Source organism: Anneissia japonica, unplaced genomic scaffold, assembly GCF_011630105.1.
Source record: "Anneissia japonica isolate Jap-2015-1 unplaced genomic scaffold, ASM1163010v1 scaffold18_len179048_cov169, whole genome shotgun sequence".
Classification (NCBI taxonomy): Eukaryota; Metazoa; Echinodermata; class Crinoidea; order Comatulida; family Comatulidae; genus Anneissia; species Anneissia japonica.
Genome location: NW_022683677.1, coordinates 43,280 through 64,496, shown reverse-complemented (window position 1 = coordinate 64,496; position 21,217 = coordinate 43,280). Strand labels below are relative to the sequence as shown.

Here is a 21,217-nt window from a genome sequence, read left to right as displayed (position 1 = left end):
CCCCCCACCCCGTCTCAGTCAAGCCAAAAAATAAAAAAGAGGGAGGAAAATTTGAGTTTAAGAGAGGAAAATTTGAGTTAAAGAAAGGAAAGAGGAAAATGGGAGTGCACCCATGAGTTCAGTGGCAATCCAGCATTGGGTGAAAGGAGAGCTAGATTATTTACCATTTTCACCAACCATGGTTGGGCTGAGGTGGGCGTGGACTTCATAATTCCTTTGTTTCACTTTACAAATGGAATTCCATCAATCTGATACAAATCTATCTGCCTTTCTAGTATTATACTTAATTGGCTAATGTATATTCTCAAATTTAGTTATGCATTTTCTTTAATCTCTTCAGAGCAACAATATAATAATATATATAACGGTATATAATAGATATAGGTTTGCATGCAAATATCAATAATAAGATAATAAACTGTCGGTACATCAAGTGTAGGAAAAATGGATTTTGGATAAAAAAAAAAACTGGTTAGTTGTTTTTTATGAAATCCAACCAGTGGTTTTATCCCAAAACCATATTCGGTGTACCAAAAGTAAAATTATTATTTTATTACCAACATTATTGGACTATAGTATATAGTGCAAAAGAAAATTACAAGCCACCTAGACACAAAATTCTTGAACACAGCTGCAAAGTTCCCAACAAAGCGCATTTGCTTGTGACTGTTTTGCAATAGTATTTCTAAAACCGGGGACTCCCTGCGCCCGCGGTGATTTCTTGAGAAATGAAACGCCACGACACGTGCAACAAATCGTTTTTAATGACGATCTGTACAGACTGCCACTGACAATCAGCAGACGATGTTGCGTCGTCTGTTACGCTCACTGGGAGCGGAGTTGGATTCATCAGCCGAAGGTCGTACGATGCTGTGCCCTGCTTAAATAGCCTCAATGAAAATAAGTAAGCATAATGAAAATGTATCGATACTAATTAAGATAATAAAATTTAAATACATAATCATATTCATTATATTGCAATAATAATTGAGGGTCGAAAACCAAGGAATGAAATTAAAAATAGAACCACTATTAATTCAAATATTCTTGGTTATTGTAAGTACATGGAACAAACGTAAATTTGAATGACCGAATGTTTAATTACAGTTACAATACTGTACATTTAGTTCATATGTTTTGGCAAAGTGGCTAAATGAAAATAAGCAAAAATACAGATACTAATTAACACATTTTTTTAAAACAAAATTTAAATACACATTCATTATATTGCAATAATTTTTGGACAGAATATAGGCAAGATTATCATACAAATATCAATATTTTCATAACATTATAAATCCCCTATTAAGAAGTGAAAGAGAGGGTTTAAAACCAGGAATTGAAATTAAAAAAAAAAAAAAATCACTATCAATTTAAATATTCTTGGTTGCTGTAGATAGCAGAAGTAAATTTTGATTTTTTGAATGTTATCATAGTATTGCATATTGAATATATTTTGACACAGTTGTTTAGGCTCGGACTCCAAACTTTGAAGTCGTGGGCTCAATTAACCCCTTGTCATTCATTTTGTACAAGTCCTTGTGTAAGGCACTTTATATGGGGCTTGCAATGAAAAAAACCAGCATCAGTGACCAAAACAAGAAAACTTACTTTTTAATATATTCATATTTACCACATAGAAGCTTTAAAATGATAGGAGAGGTCATTTGCTGGAATCAACTTTACTATTAAAAATTAAAAAAAAAAATACTGCTTCTCTGTACTAAAGTATACAATAATGCCACATTATTGTATACAATAATGCCACATTCTTATTTATGCTAATTATTCAGTTTAGCAAACAAAAGGGATGGCAAGCCTCATATATGACTCTCTCAATCCACAAGTACTATATAGATTGGACATGCTATGATGATCTTGGCATTGAATGTATATTAAATGCAACCAATTAGATATACTCTTCAGGGTTTGCCAACTTATGGATACGTTACCAGGGATATTAATCAGTGGCAGATTCAAGGGGGCCATCCAATCAGAGACCCCTCTAAATCTTTCTAAAAAATGGGGAAAAAAATTGTATTCAAATTTAAGTCTAAAAGGTTCCATTTCCGGCCATCTAGAGGTGCTGTAATTATAAATTTTCTTACCTCAGCCCCAACAATGGTGTGGTAAATGTGGTGTACATCCTCCCAAGCATCAGAAGCAAGCACCTTTACAATCCTTGGCAAAAGATGCGATATAAATTCATATACTGGTATTATTATAAATACCAGTTTCTAACATGCGTGACGAATGCAACAAGGAAAAATGTTATAAATCAAATTTCTTATCACATTTTTGTGCTAAAATTATATTATGTCTTACATTGCGCATCTTTCCAAGGCCTGTAGGCAGCTCACCTCTGAAGCATATTGTACACGTTCATTACAAAAGTAGCAGGGTGGTTAATTGAATAGTTTGACATCATAAATTCTGATATTATTGATTAACAAAATGGATTACAGAGAATCTCAATTTTTCATACAGCACAAGACCAAAAAAGGTCAAGTATTAGGCCTAGTAGTAGTTACGGTATTATTTTGGTGATTTTAAGCACTGTACTAAAGCAAGCTTTGGATTTTCTTTGCTTCTTGTAAAAATTGTGAATAACTATACTAAGAAAATAGTGTATACAATACACTTTGGCCTACAGCCATGGATTTGATACTGCAATAAAAATTGACAAAAGATGGGCCTTTTTAGGCACTGAAAATAACAGAAATTGCCAATAAAGTTAAAGTTGCCTAAGTCGATTTTGCCTAACTCGAATAATTTACAAGTCAATTTTTTTACATGCCAAATTGTTGTGTTGCCAAATTGTTGTGTTTTCAATTAACAACCTGCAAGACAAATTTTATCGAAGACAAACAATTTTTCAATGCCATTTTGAATTCAACTTCGCTAAGTTCAACTGTATACTGCAAATGAGTTTACATAATTGATGACATGGGGATGTACATAAATTTTAAATTTTGTAAAATTAAAAGTTTGTATTATTTCTGTAAAAATGAATAAATGAAGAAATAAATATGAATAAATTATTACTCTCAGTATAAGGTTTTATATGACAAACACCTGTGGCATGCCAATATGGGTACGCTATGACATCATCACACCCATATATGGGGAAAATACATATATTTGTCAAATTAAAACTTTCATGGTATGCAAAGCAAAATCATTTTTATAATTACAAAAATTTTGAAGCTGCAAAATGAAAAACAAATATGTTGATACACAGCATAAACAGAAACAAAGTTTTCAAAGCCAGGCTCTGGGGGAAAACAAAATTTGGATATGTTGTAAAACTGATTTTTCGAAAGACACAAAAAGGATGTTTGATGAAAAACATGGGAACAGTTAATGAGATACATATTTTTGAATGTTGAAAAACTGGGAAAAAAGGGAGCAACAACTGTTTTTCCACCTTTTTCCACTCAGTTTTTTAAATATTAAAAAATCTGTATCTTAATAAATGTTCCAGCATTTTTCGTTAAACACCCTTTTTGTGTCTTAGAAAAATAAGTTGTACAACATAACCAAAATATTTTTCACCTGGAGCCTGACTGTAACAATTAGAATTTAACCAATTATATAATGGCAGAAGCTTTTCTGTACATTCCTTTTAAGGTTTAGCTTTAAAATAATCTTTGATGTCAATGGTAACACCACCTCCGAAAAAGTCAATCATCCACAAATCCGTTAGCTGCATTTTCATGAATGTGAATTTATGGTCCTCCGGCCATGAGGCCATAATAGGATGGCGTGAGAACATCGCTTTTTTAACAAATTCTAGCTCTGTGGCATCAGACACCTGTTCCATGGTTCCTGTGAAAGGTAAAAAGAAATACAAAATTCATGAAAGTTGTGGGTAGTCTATGAGTGGATGCTTACTCCAAAAAGAGAACACCTATCGAAAATGAAATGATACAATCGGCCCTGGAAAGAGACTTTCTTATTCACATGACTACTTGGTCTTTCAAAAAAGAATGAGGGAGACGCATGGTTGCCGGATTGCTTGTGCTTGGCACCAGGTTCCATCCCATTTTCGAGGGGTGTTCTCCTTTGGGAAAGAATAGCCGATTAGTCTGTAGACTATTTATTATCTTATATGAATATACTTGTTATGTTCCAACAAGAATTAAAAGACAGCCAACCAGTTACTGAAAATCTAATTTTGATGGCAAACATAGATTTTTATTTCTTTAATGAGATGAATAGCATCCACACAATTAGGCACATATGAATACTTTGCAAAAGTATGTTTGGCTTTTTGTATAATTACTGGTATACTGACTTGTGAATGTAAACAAAACAACGTAGAAGTACCCCCAAACAGAGGGAAAAAAAGAGAAGAGAATTTTCTTTATAAAATTCGAATCTGGAAGAATCTGTCTTTTTAAAATTTACGTCAAATTCAGATTAAAATTATGTTACCTGCACATAAGAGCTTAGCTTAGCAATTAACAAAAATGATCTTTTTAATTATTTGCAAGGGAGTACTGTAGTATTGCTTTATTATGTTTTCTCATGAAGAACACCCATCTTTCCTAAATCAATACACATTAAACAAGACAAAAAACTCAGTAAACATGTGTTCCTTACCAAACATAACAAGTCGGGAACACAGCGGGTTTTCAGGGTCGCTGTGTTTCGTTAAGTGGCAGTCATCAATGTTTAATTCTGCTTCACTTAGTGAAAGCGTTATTTGGTTGTTTTCTGTCACATCTTGCATGCTTACATCAAGTGGAGAGGCATACATGTACGGTACTCCAGTACTGTTGTCTAGTGTGCCATCGCAAATTGATATAGGGTTTAAAAATGGTCGGCCCTGATAAGCAGACTGTGTTGATATTGTACCTAGCATTGCCCAGTCAGCCTAGATCAAATAACTCATACATTTTAAAAAATAATACACAAAATATATCACATCCAACAACAAGTACACTTGCAAATTACAGAATGGAAAATTTCTCTCTAAATATAAAGTCTTTTATAAGGCTTATGAGTGTCAGAAAAAAAAAAAAAAAAAAAAATTTTTATTAAAAAAACATTTTTATTCTAGGAACATTTTATCCAAAGGAATACTCTCTGTGGCAGGAGAAACAGGGCCCAATGCTTTTTATTATGGGCATGATTTTTTAAATTTTTCAACTTTGAATGTTTCATTGTAAACAAAAAGCATTTGTTTTTTTGTGAAGGCCACCATTCTACAGTCATTTAGTTCACTTTGTGGTTTCCTGTGTCATATTTGTTTATGTTTGTTCCTTGCTGACATTTTAATATTGTAAATTTTAATGTTTTTGAGTCGACTATCATCCTGGTAATTCAAACTATGGGTAATGACCACTGATCTCTACTATAATATCTGGATTGCTCATAGGCCAATCATTGTACAGACAAAAGTGAAGCCACTGACGCCATGTTGGGCCGTCCAAGTGACGTACCAGTCTACTGTAGAGAAATAACGATTCTTGCAATAATTTTTACAAAAAATATAAATTTAAAGATAATCCTCCTTTTACTCAATAAATTTTATTTGTCATATATATATATATGTACAATACAAATACAATGAAATTTGATGTGGTTTCTTAACAAAAACAAACATAAAATACGAAAATTTCAAACTACTGTAGTGACTTGTTCAATGCCCTAATGGCGGAGGGAGAGAAACTACGTAGAGTTCTACTCCTCCCAGTCACTAGTGATTGATATTGTCGACCACTCCGCATCAAAGTGAACAAATGGTTGAATGGGTTGGTTCTTTGTCTGTGATATAGTGGATGACCCATAACCAATTACTGTAGGCATTATTAATTTAATACAAACTGTTTCTAAAGAGAAAATATTTATAAAATAATTAGTTGAAAGAATGATGGATAAAACCAAGTTAGCTATTTTTAAATATAGGGTCACCATTATTAAAAATTTTAAATACTACCAGGAGGGCACTACAGTACCTCTACTGTACAAGCAAGCATGGTGTCAATTACAATGAAAATATATAGTATCATTGCAATTACATTATATTTTCCAATTTTACAATTACTTTTTTTTTCAAATTACAAATACATTCCCTCAATTACAATTTTACGATTACAATTACTTTTCCATTTTGAAGTTCGCACAAAATCACAATAAAAAATCAGTCAATCATGCTAAATGAAACATATTTAGACCAATTTTGAATGGTTTATGGAATAGATACACAGTAATGATACCATTGGCTTCTGTAAAGGAATACAATTACAATTCTGTAAGTTGTAACAAATTTGAAAAAAAAGTAAATAAATATAAGCCTAAAATGTGAAAACATAACAGTACTGTATAAACAAACAAACCCTAACTACTAATGGTTGGTCATATTAAGCGTATGAAATCAAAATAGGACTCTTTTGTATAGGAAAGGAAAGTTTGTTATATTTCATTGCTTTCCAGAAACTTTGCTGTACGAACGAGTACTGGATGTAACAGCATCTTAAATTTTCAATGACTGCAATTATCATGCTTGGACATGTCTGAATACCGGATCTTCTGAGTGTCTTGTTTATTGTATCCGATTTGCTTGCTTTTTTTTTTTAAATTTATGTATATACAATTTTATCATTAAATAATTTGTATAAAATAAACTCAAATCACATAAATATATATTTTTAAAATAATATAAGGATGCTTCTAATGATTGAATTATTGTAATTGAAATGCTTATTATTTTCTATATTGTAATTTATATTTATATTTATATCACATTCTGTGCTGTTAATAATAAATAATATGTCGTTCTTATATAGAACTTCACATTACTACCCCAGTCATTGGATCAAACATGTATGGAACACATTGAACACCAAATTAAATTATTAAGTTAAATTATATTATTATTCCATAATATTGTGGCTAGAAATCAGTGCAGTTTTATTGGAACCTACCAGGTACCCACTTGTACTCCTGGAGTACAAGTGGGTAGAGAGGCAAGTGTGGAGAGAGGCAAGTATGGAGAGAGGCAACCGTAGATAAAGTGCCTTGCCCAAGGAAACAAGCGATTTGCACAGTGAGAGTTTCGAACCCCCGACCTCGGTGTTGGGAGCCCAAGCCACAACCGATGCACCAACCACTTCTCTGATTCCCCACATCGGATGGAGACCCACTTTGACAGTAATTTAATTTACTTTTTGGTTATCCCGTCGGCCCTTGTGGGGAATTAGAGACCAACATTTATTGTATCTTTTTTGTTATTTTTGACTGTTCATCCTTTTATATTGTAATTGTTTTCGGTTAAATAAATGAAATGAAATGAAGGAAGACACTTTGATGTATTAATACATGAAGAAAAACGATATTAATTGGGTTTCCTTCCAATACTGTAACACAAACCATACTCTACATTATAATTTTAAAATCGTTTGCCCATGTGTGTTTTTTTTTAAATTTATATTCACATCCAACAGAAAGTAACACACAGATTACAGGATGGAAGATGTTTTATTCTGTTCAAGGGAATTTAGTTTCTATTAATAGGCAAAACACCTTAACCACTAAAGCTACACATCTTCACTCCATGCTAATTATTATCCCATGATATTCTAAGTTTGGTTTATAAATAGACTATTCCTGCTCAGTAATAAGTGCAATTATTTTATAAAAGTATTACACTTTAATTCTAGTTTTTGTGGGTTGAGCACATGGTTTATATGGGATAGGCCATACTGTAAAATTGAGATCTACTGTTTAATAATCATGGAATTAAGTCTGGAAAATTCAGCATGGAACGTATGTAAGTAGTGCATCCTATTTAAAGCAAATCAACAACTCCTTGGTTAAAGTTAAATGAAATTAACAACCATTAGGAATAGTTTACAGTTGGGTAAACCATAGAGCAAAGTGCTCTATGGATAAATTGTTGACAACAACAGTTATTTCTGTATATACAGTACAATTAAAAGTGGATGAGTTTTCTGCAATCCAGTGGATATCAATTTGTGATTTTTATAAACACAAACAGTATCAGCAATCAAATGTAATTGCCATAATTACAAATTACATTTTTCAAATTATAATTACATTACAATTACAAATTACATTTTGAAGCAAATTACATTAAAAAGTGTAATGATTTCAATTGATTACAATTACAAATTACAATTACCCTATGCCCAATAATATGAAAACCATTTTTATTTCTATAGAACTGTTGGTTGCCCATGTGACTGCTTGTTTCAACTGAGAAGGGCTTTAATGTCTTCCTAATCAACAACAAATCATGTATTGAGACACAGGTGGATTGTGTTAATATGTACTGTAGCTTTTGGGCATAGTTAGGTTTACTGACTTATCAATAATCCAAGAATAAAAACTTACCATATGAACCATATATCTAGCCCTTGCAGCATGGTTTGTGTAAGGAGGCCGCACCTCATTCACCTACAAATTTTAAAAGAAAGTAAGTTTGTATTATATATAATTATATACATTAATATCAATTATTGTAAGTCAGCCATGAAATCATAATTTTCATTTACACATAATTATCTTATCCCCGAGCAGGCATTAATTTGATAAAGTGCCTATTGGTTATACAGTAATTAATATATTGCTTATACAGTAAAGCAAGATTTAAATCCTAGGGCCTTGGTCAAGGCCTAATTTTCTGACAAAAAATTTGAGGAAATCAGCCCTTAATTTTTGAAATGTGTGGACAGATTTCAAGGCCTAAAGAGATTTACAGTGAGAATTTGAGTGGTATCAGTGTATGGCAGGGGCAGATCCAAAATTTTTCAGTGGGGGAACAACAGGTTCAGAATACAGTAGGTTAAAGTGAGAAACGCATAACATTGATTTGCAATGAAATTCTCAAAATTTAGTGGCAAAACAGAAGGGGGGGGGGGGGGAGAAGCATGGGCAATCCCCATTCCCCCTACTGGATCCGCTTTTGTAAGGAGCGCCAAAAGTGTGACTGCGAATCTAGATCAAGGTGCAGTAGCTAAGCAGTAATCATTTTTTTTTAAACACAAAACCTACATTATTGTAGTTTATTAACAATTTGTATTATTAGTATTAAAGTGTATTATTAACTCTACAGTATTACAGTATCACTTGGTGTTATTTTTCTTTTTTACAGAAACAACACAATGTTACTAAGTCGTGACTTCATTTGAGACATGTTTCTTTTCATTGTTTGTTGCAATATATTTTGATTGCATGTTTATTATAAAGCATTATTGCTTCAACAGGGGCAGAATTTGGGGGGGGGGGGCAGTCCCCTATTGGGGGGGGGGGGGGCAGTCCCCTTTTGGGAGGTAAAAAAAAAAAGAAGAAAGGAGGTTAACGATAGCCCAAAACGCCTCAGATGTTATTTTCAGGCGTCTAGAACACAAACATTTTGCGCGGGCATGTCCTCGGACCCCCTAGGGTTATGTTATCTCCATCGGACATCTCTGGATCTTGTAACTGTATGTAACTTTTTTTTCTTGTTTAAAACAAATCTAATTTGTATTAAGCTTTGCTTTTTTGTACTAGTCAAGTTGGTGGTACTATGTACCATTTATTCCATGTTATTCACTTTCCGAAACATATTCAATTCATATATAGTAATACTATAACATCTTAATGAAATGTTGTGTTTACAGTGAAATACTGTATAATTAGAATTAGTAACATGAAAAGGATCAAGCATAGCTTTTTAAGCACATGACCCGTCTGAATTATGCACATACGTATTTTCTAGATAATCATTCATATAAAGAAATAACAATTAAATAAGTACTAAAATGTACATAAAATAAATACAGATAATAATAATAATAACATTAAATCAAGTAATTAGTAATTCGATGAGTGTTACTATTATTATTATAAGAAGAAAATCACCATTATTATATTACATATTTATTAAGTAGGTTTGAATACATTTTTTTTAAACTTTGTAGTAGGTAAACTAGGTAAACTATTCCATGTTGTACTACCTCTGTATACTACTCTTTGCTGGTATTTGATAATCATGTTTGTTTCTTGTTATAATAATAATAATAATAATAATAATAATAATAATAATAATAATAGTCTTTATTTACACACGGAAGCTTGTATCGCCCAAGAGTGTTTTTCAACAAGGCCGTGATGCCATTATGAAAATATAAAAAACGATAAAAGGAAAAGAATACAGGTAAAACACACAATTTACAAAATACAATTGTTCAAAGAACATGCACCAGTAACACTTAATTTTAGTTTACAATAAGCTTTTTGAAGGTTCTGACATTTGGTGCAATTCTTACTGTACATCATCTGTAAGATTGTTCCATAACTTGGCACCATGGTGACCTCAAGAACATCACTGGATCGTGTATTATACTTTTTTTCTTTGAGTGCAAAGTGCTTAGTCAGATAAGATGGTGTTAGATTATGGAAAATATTGTACATATTGACAGCTTCACAATGATACAATTTAGTTTCAAGATTTTCCCATTTTAAGTTCTGCGGGGCTTGTGTACTTGACTCATCTTTCTTCTTTTTTAAAATTATTTTTGCAGCTCTGTTTGATAATTATGGATGTTTTCCATCTTTTCAAATAGAATTACTGTATTAAAAAAATTTTGGAAGTTGATTATTTTGGAGTTTAAATATAAAAATGAAGGTTGCTTTACATATAGATCATGAATATTAAGCAAGTTATTTTCTTTAAATAGGCTGCCAGTATAATGTAAATAATCAACTTTACACACAATTCTCATTGCTTTCTTTTGGAGCAAATGTAATTTGTTTAGTTCAGTTTGACTAGCTGAGCCCCACGCAGTAATTGCATAATTAATATAAATGTGTATACTAGGGCATTGTAAATTATTAAAATTACTTTTTTTGGGAAGAAATGTTTCAATCTGTTAATCGTCTCAATCGCTTTTAAAATTTTAACTGCTACCGTGTTAATATGGGTTTTGAATGTAAGGGATTGATCTAGCCAAACACCAAGATATCTTGTTTCTGATACATTTTCTATGATGGACCTGTTAATTACCAGTTCCAGACTGGTCGTATCTATAAACCTGTTTCTACTTTCAAAGATGAAATATTTTGTTTTGTTGATATTTACAGTAAATTTGCTTGTATAAACAAGACAAAGAGCCAAGTCAATTTGTCGTTTAACATTGAGTAGGCTATCTTTACATCATTGTGTTTTAGGAAAACATTTGTGTCATCAGCAAACAGGATGAATGTTGAATTTTCGCATACAAATACGAGGCCATTTGTTGTTTTAAATATTTATAAGGAAATGTAATTTCCTTATAAATATTTAAAACAACAAAGGGCCTCGTATTGACCCTTGTGTATACTCCAGATTTTATTTTACTTAAGAGAGTTACAGCTCTCAATATAAACATATCGTTCCCTATTACTGTACTTGGGTACATTACTGTAGCTACGAAACCATTTTAGTGCTATATATGTAATACCATAGTGTTCTAGTTTATGCAGAAGTATGTTGTAGTCTATCGTGTCGAAAGCTTTCAACAGATCTTAAAACAACCCTATAAAAAAGATTTTGTCGTTAATTGCCTCTGTTATGTTTTCAACTGTGAGCATTAATGCATGACTGGTCGAACAGTTTTTACGAAAGCCAAATAATCTTTTCGTATATCATTAAGAGACAAGGCAGTATCGATATTGGTCTGTAGTTTTGTATTTTGTTGCGTTCTCCTCCTTTGAATATGGGTATTGTTTTTGCGATTTTTTGCTCACAGGTTTAGCGAGAATATCGGAATAAGGTTGAATATATTGTGCCTTAATACAGTCATGTCCTGTTGATTTGCCAGTGTTTAGATTACCCATGTATTTCTCTATTTCAGATTCGGAGACCGGATTTAACAAATATAGTATTACATTGTTTGTTTGATAGAAATACATTTGGTGCCATATTATTTTGTTCTATTTTGTTTTGATTAAATTTTCACCTATATTAATAAAGAAATTGTTGAAACCATCTGCTTTTTCTTGTGGTATAATACATACTCCAAGTATCGAAATGCATGCCATTGTGTCGGGATTCAATATTTCAACATTAATTATGTCATCATCGATGACATAATTAATATTTCAACATTATTATGACATAATTAATGCGAAATATTGAATCCCGACATGATGGCGTGCATTTCGATACTTGGTTGGAGTACTGTAAGTATCATACTAATATCTGAGATTAATCATTGGACCTTTCGGTTTTTCTTGTGGCGTACTGTATAGTGATCATTTTCACTCATATTATAAATTGTATTTTCTTGTGAGTGGAATAAATTGAACTTGAATAGCAAAGGCAGAAGTAGGTCAGATGCTAAAAATAGATGACTAGCTATTTTTAGATGCTAACACACGCAATGGCAGTGAAGGCGTCATGGAGTTTACCTGCTTCATACATGTCACCAGGTGCATGAACTTTAAATCATCTGCTATCTGCTTATATGTTTATAAAATACACAAAATGGAAATATAGAGTAGTAAAATATAGTATACACGAACTATAAATAGAATCGAAAGAAAACGCTATTTTTAGGCGCAACCACATGCGATGGCAGTGAAGGTGTACGTGTGTGTAACAGAAACTTTATTGTATAGAATATTTTTAAATTTAGATATAAAAGTATATTTGATTTAACAAATTAAATCAATATCGTAACAACACATACGGTCTTTATTATGAATAATGCAGAAAATAATATAATACACTTGACTTTTCACTTTATTGTTTTTCAATATCAAACATTACCTGTATCTGTACATCCTGAAAGTATTTCAAATTAACACTATGCCCGACAAACACAGAGATCTCCGTGTTTGGTAACGCAACTCTTGACCGCCAAACACAGAGATCTCCATTTCAGTTTCTTTTACGGAATCCGATAGATGGGGTAACCGATATCTACTAACAAGTTGGACACTATATTCAGTCTGGCCCGTAAGTATTACACTATTTGTTTGTTTACAATCATTGAGTATAGCTGTATTGATGTACTTACACGAAGCCGCAATTATCTCAGCTTTGTTGTGCGAAATTGCACTGTAAATCTCCAGAAGCGAGTCATTTTCATTTTACTGTTACGGGTTACAGATTGTGATGAGAATGAAGTGTTTGGTACCATTGTAAAGCCAAGATGTAGTTCTTGTAGTATTCATTACATGTCAATCTAATCACATACGCACTCTCAATGAGCTTCGGAACAGTGTTAACATTCGCTAAAATTTCTGGAGGTGGCTGATATTATTTCTTCAAACCCTTGGCGGCCAGAGTGTTAATTGTAATTAAAATTTTCGAAACAATAACAATCGCAAAAACTTCAATAATAATCATATACAATTTACAAAAATATACTGTAAGCCCAAAAAAAATAAAAATAATTAGTTTATCACCTGCTCACGCATGTCTTCTATGGTACTGGCAAAAAATATTTTTTTGAAAACAATTTTTTTGGAAAAAAAAAAAATTTTTTTTGAACAAATTTTTTTTTAAATTTTATTTATTATCTTTTTCATTTATTAATATTAAATAGTATAGTAGATATTGTTTGCATTATCTAAAATTCATGTTTTACTTTGAATATCAATACACCAGCAAATAACCCAGGAGTGATATATCCTCCCTCCCTCATCACTTTTCCTGCCAATGTATAGTCAAGCATCATAAAAACACAACTAATTAATAAAATTAATACGAAGTCTAAAACACACACACACACAAACTCTTTAAAAACACAGAACCCTTTTTAAAACTAACTTTCTAAACAGCATAAATAAACCACTAGAGACTAGTTCAATTCAATTCAAATCTGGTTTATTCAAAATAAAATAACATTGCAGAATAAACTGAATTGCGCCAAATTTACATTCAAAATACATAGATATATAAAAGTTAAAAAGCTATAAAACAGTAAAATTGTTAAAAATACGGGCAATTATATAATTTAAAACATTTAAAAACGGTACTAAAAGACAACAAGGCAATCACAGGAAAGTTTCAGACAATTGAGACTTGCACGTTATATATTGAAATCAGCCGCTATCGCCAATTATTATTTCATAGATTAAAGTTATTGCAGATTAAGAGTTTTGATTTAATAGGGACTTTTAGATTTGCACGTCGACATAGTGGACTGCTACGTGATGAGGTCATATTAAGGCACTGCGCATGCGTTACGTCGTCTCCCTCGTCCACTACCAAAATCGAGAACATGTTCACCTCGTTTTTCCCGTCGTCTAAATCTAGGACGCCGTGCTCGCTTGTGAAGTTTAAAGATGGAAGATGAAAATATAGTGCCAACGCTGCTTTCACTAGTTCGTCCAACTGAGGCGGAGACAAAGTCTGAGGGAAGTTTCTAAACTTGTGGTGAATTAATCTGTATTATTTGCTTTTTAATGCACAGGCAGTTATGTAATTTCTACCGCCTTCGTAAACACAAAAAAGGCTGTGGAAATTCATGAGCGTGCTTAGGCCAGTGTGCATGCAATGCATACTTGCACCTCAGCGAGGCGCGGCCGGCCGGGGAGGCCTGTTAACTATCTGCATCATCGCAGCCGACGCACCGGATGCGCCCTGAAGTATGCATTACATTCATCATTGTTGTACTTGTCTAGATCAAATTTCTGATAATCTCTGTGATATTCATAAACTGTTTACTAATACATGAACTGGTAACCATAATAACCATACCCTGGATAGTAGCGCGCGCGTAGTATCAAGGTGCGTCGTGCCGACACTACATTTGTATTACCGCTTGAGGCGGGATTTACTCTGTGTTATGTATTGAAATAAAGTAGACGTGTTGAAGATTACTCCCAGAGTCATTCTACTTTTTAATAGTCATCGAAGCTATTACAGTGGCGACGAGGATAAAAATACTTGAATTACAACCAGTGAAACTTCCTGAGAATCATGGCACAATTACAGTAGGTGTTCTTCGGGAATTCCAGGATGGTGAAAATTGGACAGACTTCGTCGAAAGGGTCGAGCAGTATTTCATCGCAAATGAAATAAAGGACGACGCCAAGAAACGAGCTGTCTTGCTCACGGTGTGCAATTCGAGGACATACAGTCTAATGAAAGACTTGCTTGCACCAGCTAAAGTAACAGATAAGTCATACTGTACAACGAATTGACTGAATTAATGAAGAGTCATTCGGAGCCTAAATCAAGTATAATCGTAAGTCGATTCAAGTTCTACTCGTGCACTAGACCGGGTGGTCAATCAGTGAGCAACTACGTAGCTAGTTTACGTAGGTTAGCTGAACCATGTCGTTTCGGCGATACGCTCGAGGAAATGTTGAGGGACAGGCTCGTCCTCGGCATAAACGACAACCGAATTCAAAGGAAGATGTTGTCGGAAACCACGCTGAATTTTAAAACGGCAGTGGAAATTGCAAATGCCATTTTGGAAGCACACGCTAATGTGAAAGATATTACTGTAACATTGGTGGGACTACTTCAGTGAACAAGGTTCAACATACCCAATCCAGATACTGTACAACAACAGAAAGGTCAGTAACAATAATTCTACTTCAAGTGATAGGCCTACACCTACATGTTATCGTTGTCTAGGCCCGCATCTCCCTCCAGATTGTAAACACAAGGAGGTGATGTGCCACGGCTGTGGTAAGCGAGGGCATTTTGTAAGAATCCCAAACAGATAAAGGATGGGAAGAAGGGCAAAGTCAATAATTATGTAACTGACACAGCTGCGCCACAGGGCCAGCAACAGCACCAAGCTCAGTATGAATACGATGAAGTATTATTTAACATAGAGAGCAAGGGTAGCGTAGCACCAATAACAGTCCAGGTTAAACTAATGGAGTGCCCCTCACTATGGAGGTTGACACGGGAGCAAGCATTAGTATCATTAGTGAAACTCATTATAACAACTTACTGTATGGAAAGGCAATAAACCACCGTTAGCAAAAAGCCATACTGTACTATGCACATACACGAATGGAAATGTAGACATTGTTGGAACGACTAACGTGAGCGTTTCGTACAGTATAAAAACTTTGTGCATGAACTTCCATTGCTAGTTGTAAAGGGCAGCGGACCGGCATTGTTTGGCCGTGATTGGTTGGAACATATCAAGCTTGATTGGCAAGAATTAAAGAACATAACTGTTGATAATTGTGACGGGGAAATTAATAACATTATTAATAAATTTCCGGACGTATTTAAGGATGGACTGGGAACCTATGCAGGACCCAAAACCAAGATCCACGTTAACGCAGATGCCACGCCCTTGTATTACAAGGCAAGAGCCGTTCCGTATGATTCGCCAGAAAGTTGAGGAAGCGTTGGAGCATGATGCACATTCTGACGTTTCCACATGTTTCATGACCCCGTTTCTTACATCATGCTCCAACGCTTCCGTATGATTCGCCAGAAAGTTGAGGAAGCGTTGGAGCATGATGTAAGAAACGGGGTCATGAAACATGTGGAAACGTCAGAATGTGCAGCACCCATAGTTCCAGTGTTAAAAGCGGATGGTGAGACAGTAAGAATTTGTGGTGATTATAAGTTGACAGTGAACAAGCAGTCTACACTAGACAATTATCCTATTCCTAAAGAGCAGGACTTGTTCGCATGTTTGGCTGGAGGCAAGCACTTCACCAAACTGGATCTCGCAAACACGTACCAGCAAATGCTTTTGGACGAAGAGTCAATGAAATATACAACTATAAACACACACAAGGGACTGTTCATGTACTGTACGCACGCTTACCATTCGGGTTCAAATCAGCCCCAGGAATTTTTCAGTCTAGACAGATCGAAAATTTGTTAAAGGGAGTACCTCACACAGTAGTTCGATCTGATGACATATTGTTAATGGGTAGCTCGAAGGAGGAGCATCTGAATAACCTAAATGAGGTTTTGAGTCAATTGTCAAGATATGGTTTGCGGTTAAAGAAAGAGAAGTGTTCCTTTTACCAACCGGAGGTGGTATTCCTTAGAAAACGTGTAACTGCTACAGGAGTAAGTCCAACCGAGGAGAAAGTACAAGCGATTAAGAATGCGCCACCACCGACTGACGTGACTCAGTTGAAATCATTTCTTGGACTCTTAAATTATTATTGTGCATTTTTACCTAATGTGTCAACTGTGCTAGAGCCATTAAATAGACTCTTGCGCAAAGGTGTTCAATGGAGTTGGTCAAAGAGTGAGCAAGCTTCTTTAAAAGAGGCTAAGAATTTATTATGTTCTGACAAAATATTAGTGCATTATGACCCATCTAAGGAAATTAGATTGTTATGCGACGCATCAGCCTATGGTATTTCGGCAGTGTTGGCACACCGCATCGATGGTGTTGATAAGCCTATTGCATATGCTTCGCGCACGCTGACTGCAGCAGAGCGCAACTACAGCATCATTGAAAAAGAAGGTCTTGCTTGTGTTTTCGGTGTAAAGAAATTTCACTAATACTTGTTTGGGATGCACTTTGTGTTGTTGTCAGATCATAAGCCACTCCAATCCTTGTTTAGTGAACGTAAAGGTATTCCGTCAATGGCCTCTGCTAGGATACAGAGATGGGCCTTGACTTTGGCTGCGTATAATTATACCATGCATTATCGTCCCGGTAACCAGAATGAGGTAGCTGACTGCTTAAGCAAATTACCTTTACCCATTACTGAGGGTCATATTCCCGTGCCGGGTGATTTTGTTGATGGAGCACATCAATAACGCCTCCTCTCCAGTAAATTCCGATGACATCAGAAAGTGGACTGGTAAAGATCCTATTTTGTCACATGTTAGACATTGCATACTGTATGGTAATTGGACCAACCCAGATCCTGACTCACAAGATGAGTTTAGACATTATATTAGACGTAAAGACGAGTTAAGTGTACATGATGGGTGTATTTTGTGGGGGTCCCGTATTGTGGTTCCTGCAAAGGGCCGCAATCTCATCATTAAAGAGTTACATGACTGTCACCCAGGAATTACATTAATGAAGTCCATTAGTAGACAATATGTATGGTGGCCATGTATTGACAAAGACTTGGAAAAATGTGTTAGCACATGTACCAAATGTCAGGTTAACAGGAATAAACCTGCCAAAACACCTTTATGTATGTGGGAGTACTCTAAAGAACCGTGGTCTCGGGTTCACATAGACTTCATGGGACCTTACATGGGGAAGTCATTTTTGATTATTGTCGATTCTTATACTAAGTGGATCGATGCTGTGATTATGAATTCTATAACTGCTGAGTGCACAATCGAGGTGCTCAGAAGAGTATTTGCCACTCATGGTATTCCTAAAGTGTTAGTAAGTGACAACGGACCAACCTATACTAGCGCCCAGTTTAAAGAGTTTACTGTGCGCAATGGGATTAAGCATTTGTTTAGTGCCCCCTTCAAACCATCATCTAATGGGTTAGCCGAGAGAGCAGTCCAAACCGTTAAACATGGACTTGCAAAGATGGCTGAGGGTGTTCTACCCTGCGAGGCACTTATGGAAAGAATGTTACATTCACCATTAAGTATGGTACACCCAAGTCTAAATGATAGGGTAATGCAAAAGCAGGAACGACAGAAGCACTACTCCTGTCTCTTATACACATCTAGATGTGTATAAGAGACAGGTGTCGTAACATCTCGAAGCGGCTCATTAGTGCAGTTAAACCCTGTATAATTCTATGGTCAGTGTTAATGATGATGTTGTATCAACTCGTCAAAGTAATGAGTCCATTGTTAATGTTCAGGAGAGCATTAGCGAGGATGTTGTAGAATGGGCCACAATAATAATGAGAACTCCAATGTTGTTCGTAGATCCCAGCGTAATAGGAAAGCCCCTAAAAGACCTGGGTATGATTAATCAGCATCGTTGTACCCGTTGGTACTTGCTGACCGTGATTTTGTTCATGTTCCAAGTTTATAACTATATGACAAATATTCACTATAGGTTGCAATGCTTAAACGGTGGGGTGTGATATTCATAAACTGTTTCCTATTACATGAACTGGTAACCATAATAACCATACCCTGGATAGTAGCGCGCACGTAGTATCAAGGTGCGTTATGCCGACACTACATTTGTATTACCGCTTGAGGCGGGATTTACTCTGTGTTATGTGTTGAAATAAAGTAGACGTGTTGAAGTTTACTCCCAGAGTCATTCTACTTTTTAATAGTCATCGAAGCTATTACAATCTCGGTACCTGAATTCGGCATTTTTGGGTTTATTTGTATTGTATAAAAACATGAATTCCTCATCGTCCAAGACACCTGTAGAATATGCAAAGACGACAATTTCGCGAAGTCGATGAAGGTTCGCCATAACAGCTGCTTAATAAGGTTGCCTAGCGACTACATGTCGACTGAATTCTAAAAAAGTTTTCATTTGTAGTCAACAGGTGTAGTTGACTACGTTGACACGCATGACCAGTCGACGTGAACCACACAATCTAAAAGTCCCTATTAATAGTAATACTAGGTACGGGCGATTTACCAAAACGCTCGGTTCTGAAACTAGTCACTAGTGCGTACATCGGCTGTTAATCGCGACCGAGATGCAATCAACAATACGGCGCTACTACTAGGTTCCTAACTAGTCTCTTAATCTTAGGCGTAAAGCCTAGGCCCCTAGTTGGTACTAACACAGGTAGCCTAGGCCCAACTCTCTAGGCCTACTGCAATAGAAAGAGAGGCTTTGTTGGCCCTTTTGTTTGTGTCGAGTCTTAACTTGACCCAAACCAAAACCTACCTAGGCTAGCCTTCCCTAGCCTAGCCTAGTGCTTACATTAATTAACATAGTCTTTAGCCTAGGCAGATGCAAAAATTAACTATTCATATGTGTTACTCACTTGGTTTGCAAAACCTTGGATTATAAAAATAATTAGTACGACGGCAACACTTCTCATATTTGACGGTGTAATATTACTAGGCCTATGCATGCTGTGATAATATTTTCAGGGTTGCCAGATAGTCGACAGGCTTCACAAACGAGCTGCTCCCATATGGCTCTATGGCTGCTCCGCGTATTTGTATTAAAATTGATGAAACATCCGCCCCCCCGCGAATGGGGTAAAATTTGAAACAAACGAACCAGAGCAGCGCCTTTATTGCTGTTTATTATTTCTATATAGCGCCGCAAGCGACCGGGGTAAAATTGTTTTCCGTGTACCCACAATGCCTTTGGAACGGATATTCCACTATATTGGGAAGCTGTCGTATCTGAAGTAGCCTGGGTTCCAGGCCCTAATTTTAGGTTACTCACTCTTTATTGCACTTAATTTACTCGATATCTTTTTTATTCCGTCTATCTCTAAATTAAATTTCTCGTTGGTGGCGCTGTCCAGAATGAGAAAAATAAGAGACTTGTGGCAAGTCTATATCTGAAGCTGCTCTATCTTTGTTCACGGCCAAACACACGCCATCTCACGGCCAACTCGGCCAAAATTTGTTTCGATATCGGCAAAATTCGGGTAGTATTTTAATCCGATTCAGAAGACAACAGCTGTGGGACGGTACAACATTTGAAATACTACAAAAATTACACGAAAATCAGCGGTCCTTCGTTTGAAATTGAAAGATATACGGTACACAGAACAATGTTAAAGCCCCATTCCCGGCAAAATTTCACTAACTGACTTTTTTTAGAAAATATGCATTTGCATTACTCCAATTATTATAAATCATTGAAAAATATTGGCATGAATTTTAGTTTTACGCAAAAGAATTAAAAAAAAATGAGAAATACAGACTATTTCTCATAAAATATTATCATTTTCTCGACGAATTCATCGTTACTAGGCAACCCAGAGGTTGTAGATCGCATCCACTGGAATACTCTCGCTTGTATGTATACTTTATAATATACAGTCAGAGCCATAGATAGAAAGAGTTGCGCCATTGAGAATTTAGAAGCCATTTTGTGTCATACGCGATGCGCGTTCTGTGTCTAACCAACTAACGTGATGTGCGTTCCTGTGTATAATATTGTATAGGCCTAATACAGTTAGCGGCCTCCTGTAGTTTAATTTCATTTAATCTTTTTAGCAGTCCAATTTCATGTAACTATTTATAGATTTTTTTTATGATTTCACTACTTTATATCCAATTTCATAGGTCTATTATAAAATAATACTGTAATAATTTACTATTTTTAAGCAGTTCTTTAATCCTCGCCGATAGACCGAGAGAGCCCCTCGATGGCAAGCATTCTTTAATTAGGCAATCCTTAAGTAGCTCCTA

General features: G+C 35.0%; 2 protein-coding genes across 3 annotated transcripts in view; one reads left to right on the top strand and one right to left on the bottom strand.

Moving 5' to 3' along the window:
• Window positions 1-2,852: 2,852 nt before the first annotated feature.
• Window positions 2,853-21,217, bottom strand: part of LOC117100723 (protein CREG1-like) — a 29,392-nt gene continuing 11,027 nt past the window's right edge. Inside the window, exons 1-4 of one of the 2 annotated variants that reach the window (XM_033240519.1) lie at window positions 19,828-19,998; window positions 8,362-8,424; window positions 4,606-4,879; window positions 2,853-3,828 (exon numbers count right to left, since the gene is read on the bottom strand). In XM_033240519.1, coding sequence (XP_033096410.1) covers window positions 3,626-3,828; window positions 4,606-4,879; window positions 8,362-8,424; window positions 19,828-19,917 — 630 coding nt within the window. In that variant the 5' untranslated portion in view covers window positions 19,918-19,998 and the 3' untranslated portion in view covers window positions 2,853-3,625. Of the gene's footprint in view, window positions 3,829-4,605; window positions 4,880-8,361; window positions 8,425-19,827; window positions 19,999-21,217 lie in introns of those variants that run through there. The other variant, XM_033240524.1, reaches the window with a different exon arrangement.
• The window catches only part of LOC117100716 (uncharacterized protein K02A2.6-like), a 28,259-nt gene continuing 25,154 nt past the window's right edge, over window positions 18,113-21,217 (top strand). The window contains exon 1 of the mRNA XM_033240508.1: window positions 18,113-18,443. Coding sequence (XP_033096399.1) covers window positions 18,141-18,443 — 303 coding nt within the window. The 5' untranslated portion in view covers window positions 18,113-18,140. The remainder of the gene's footprint in view (window positions 18,444-21,217) is intronic.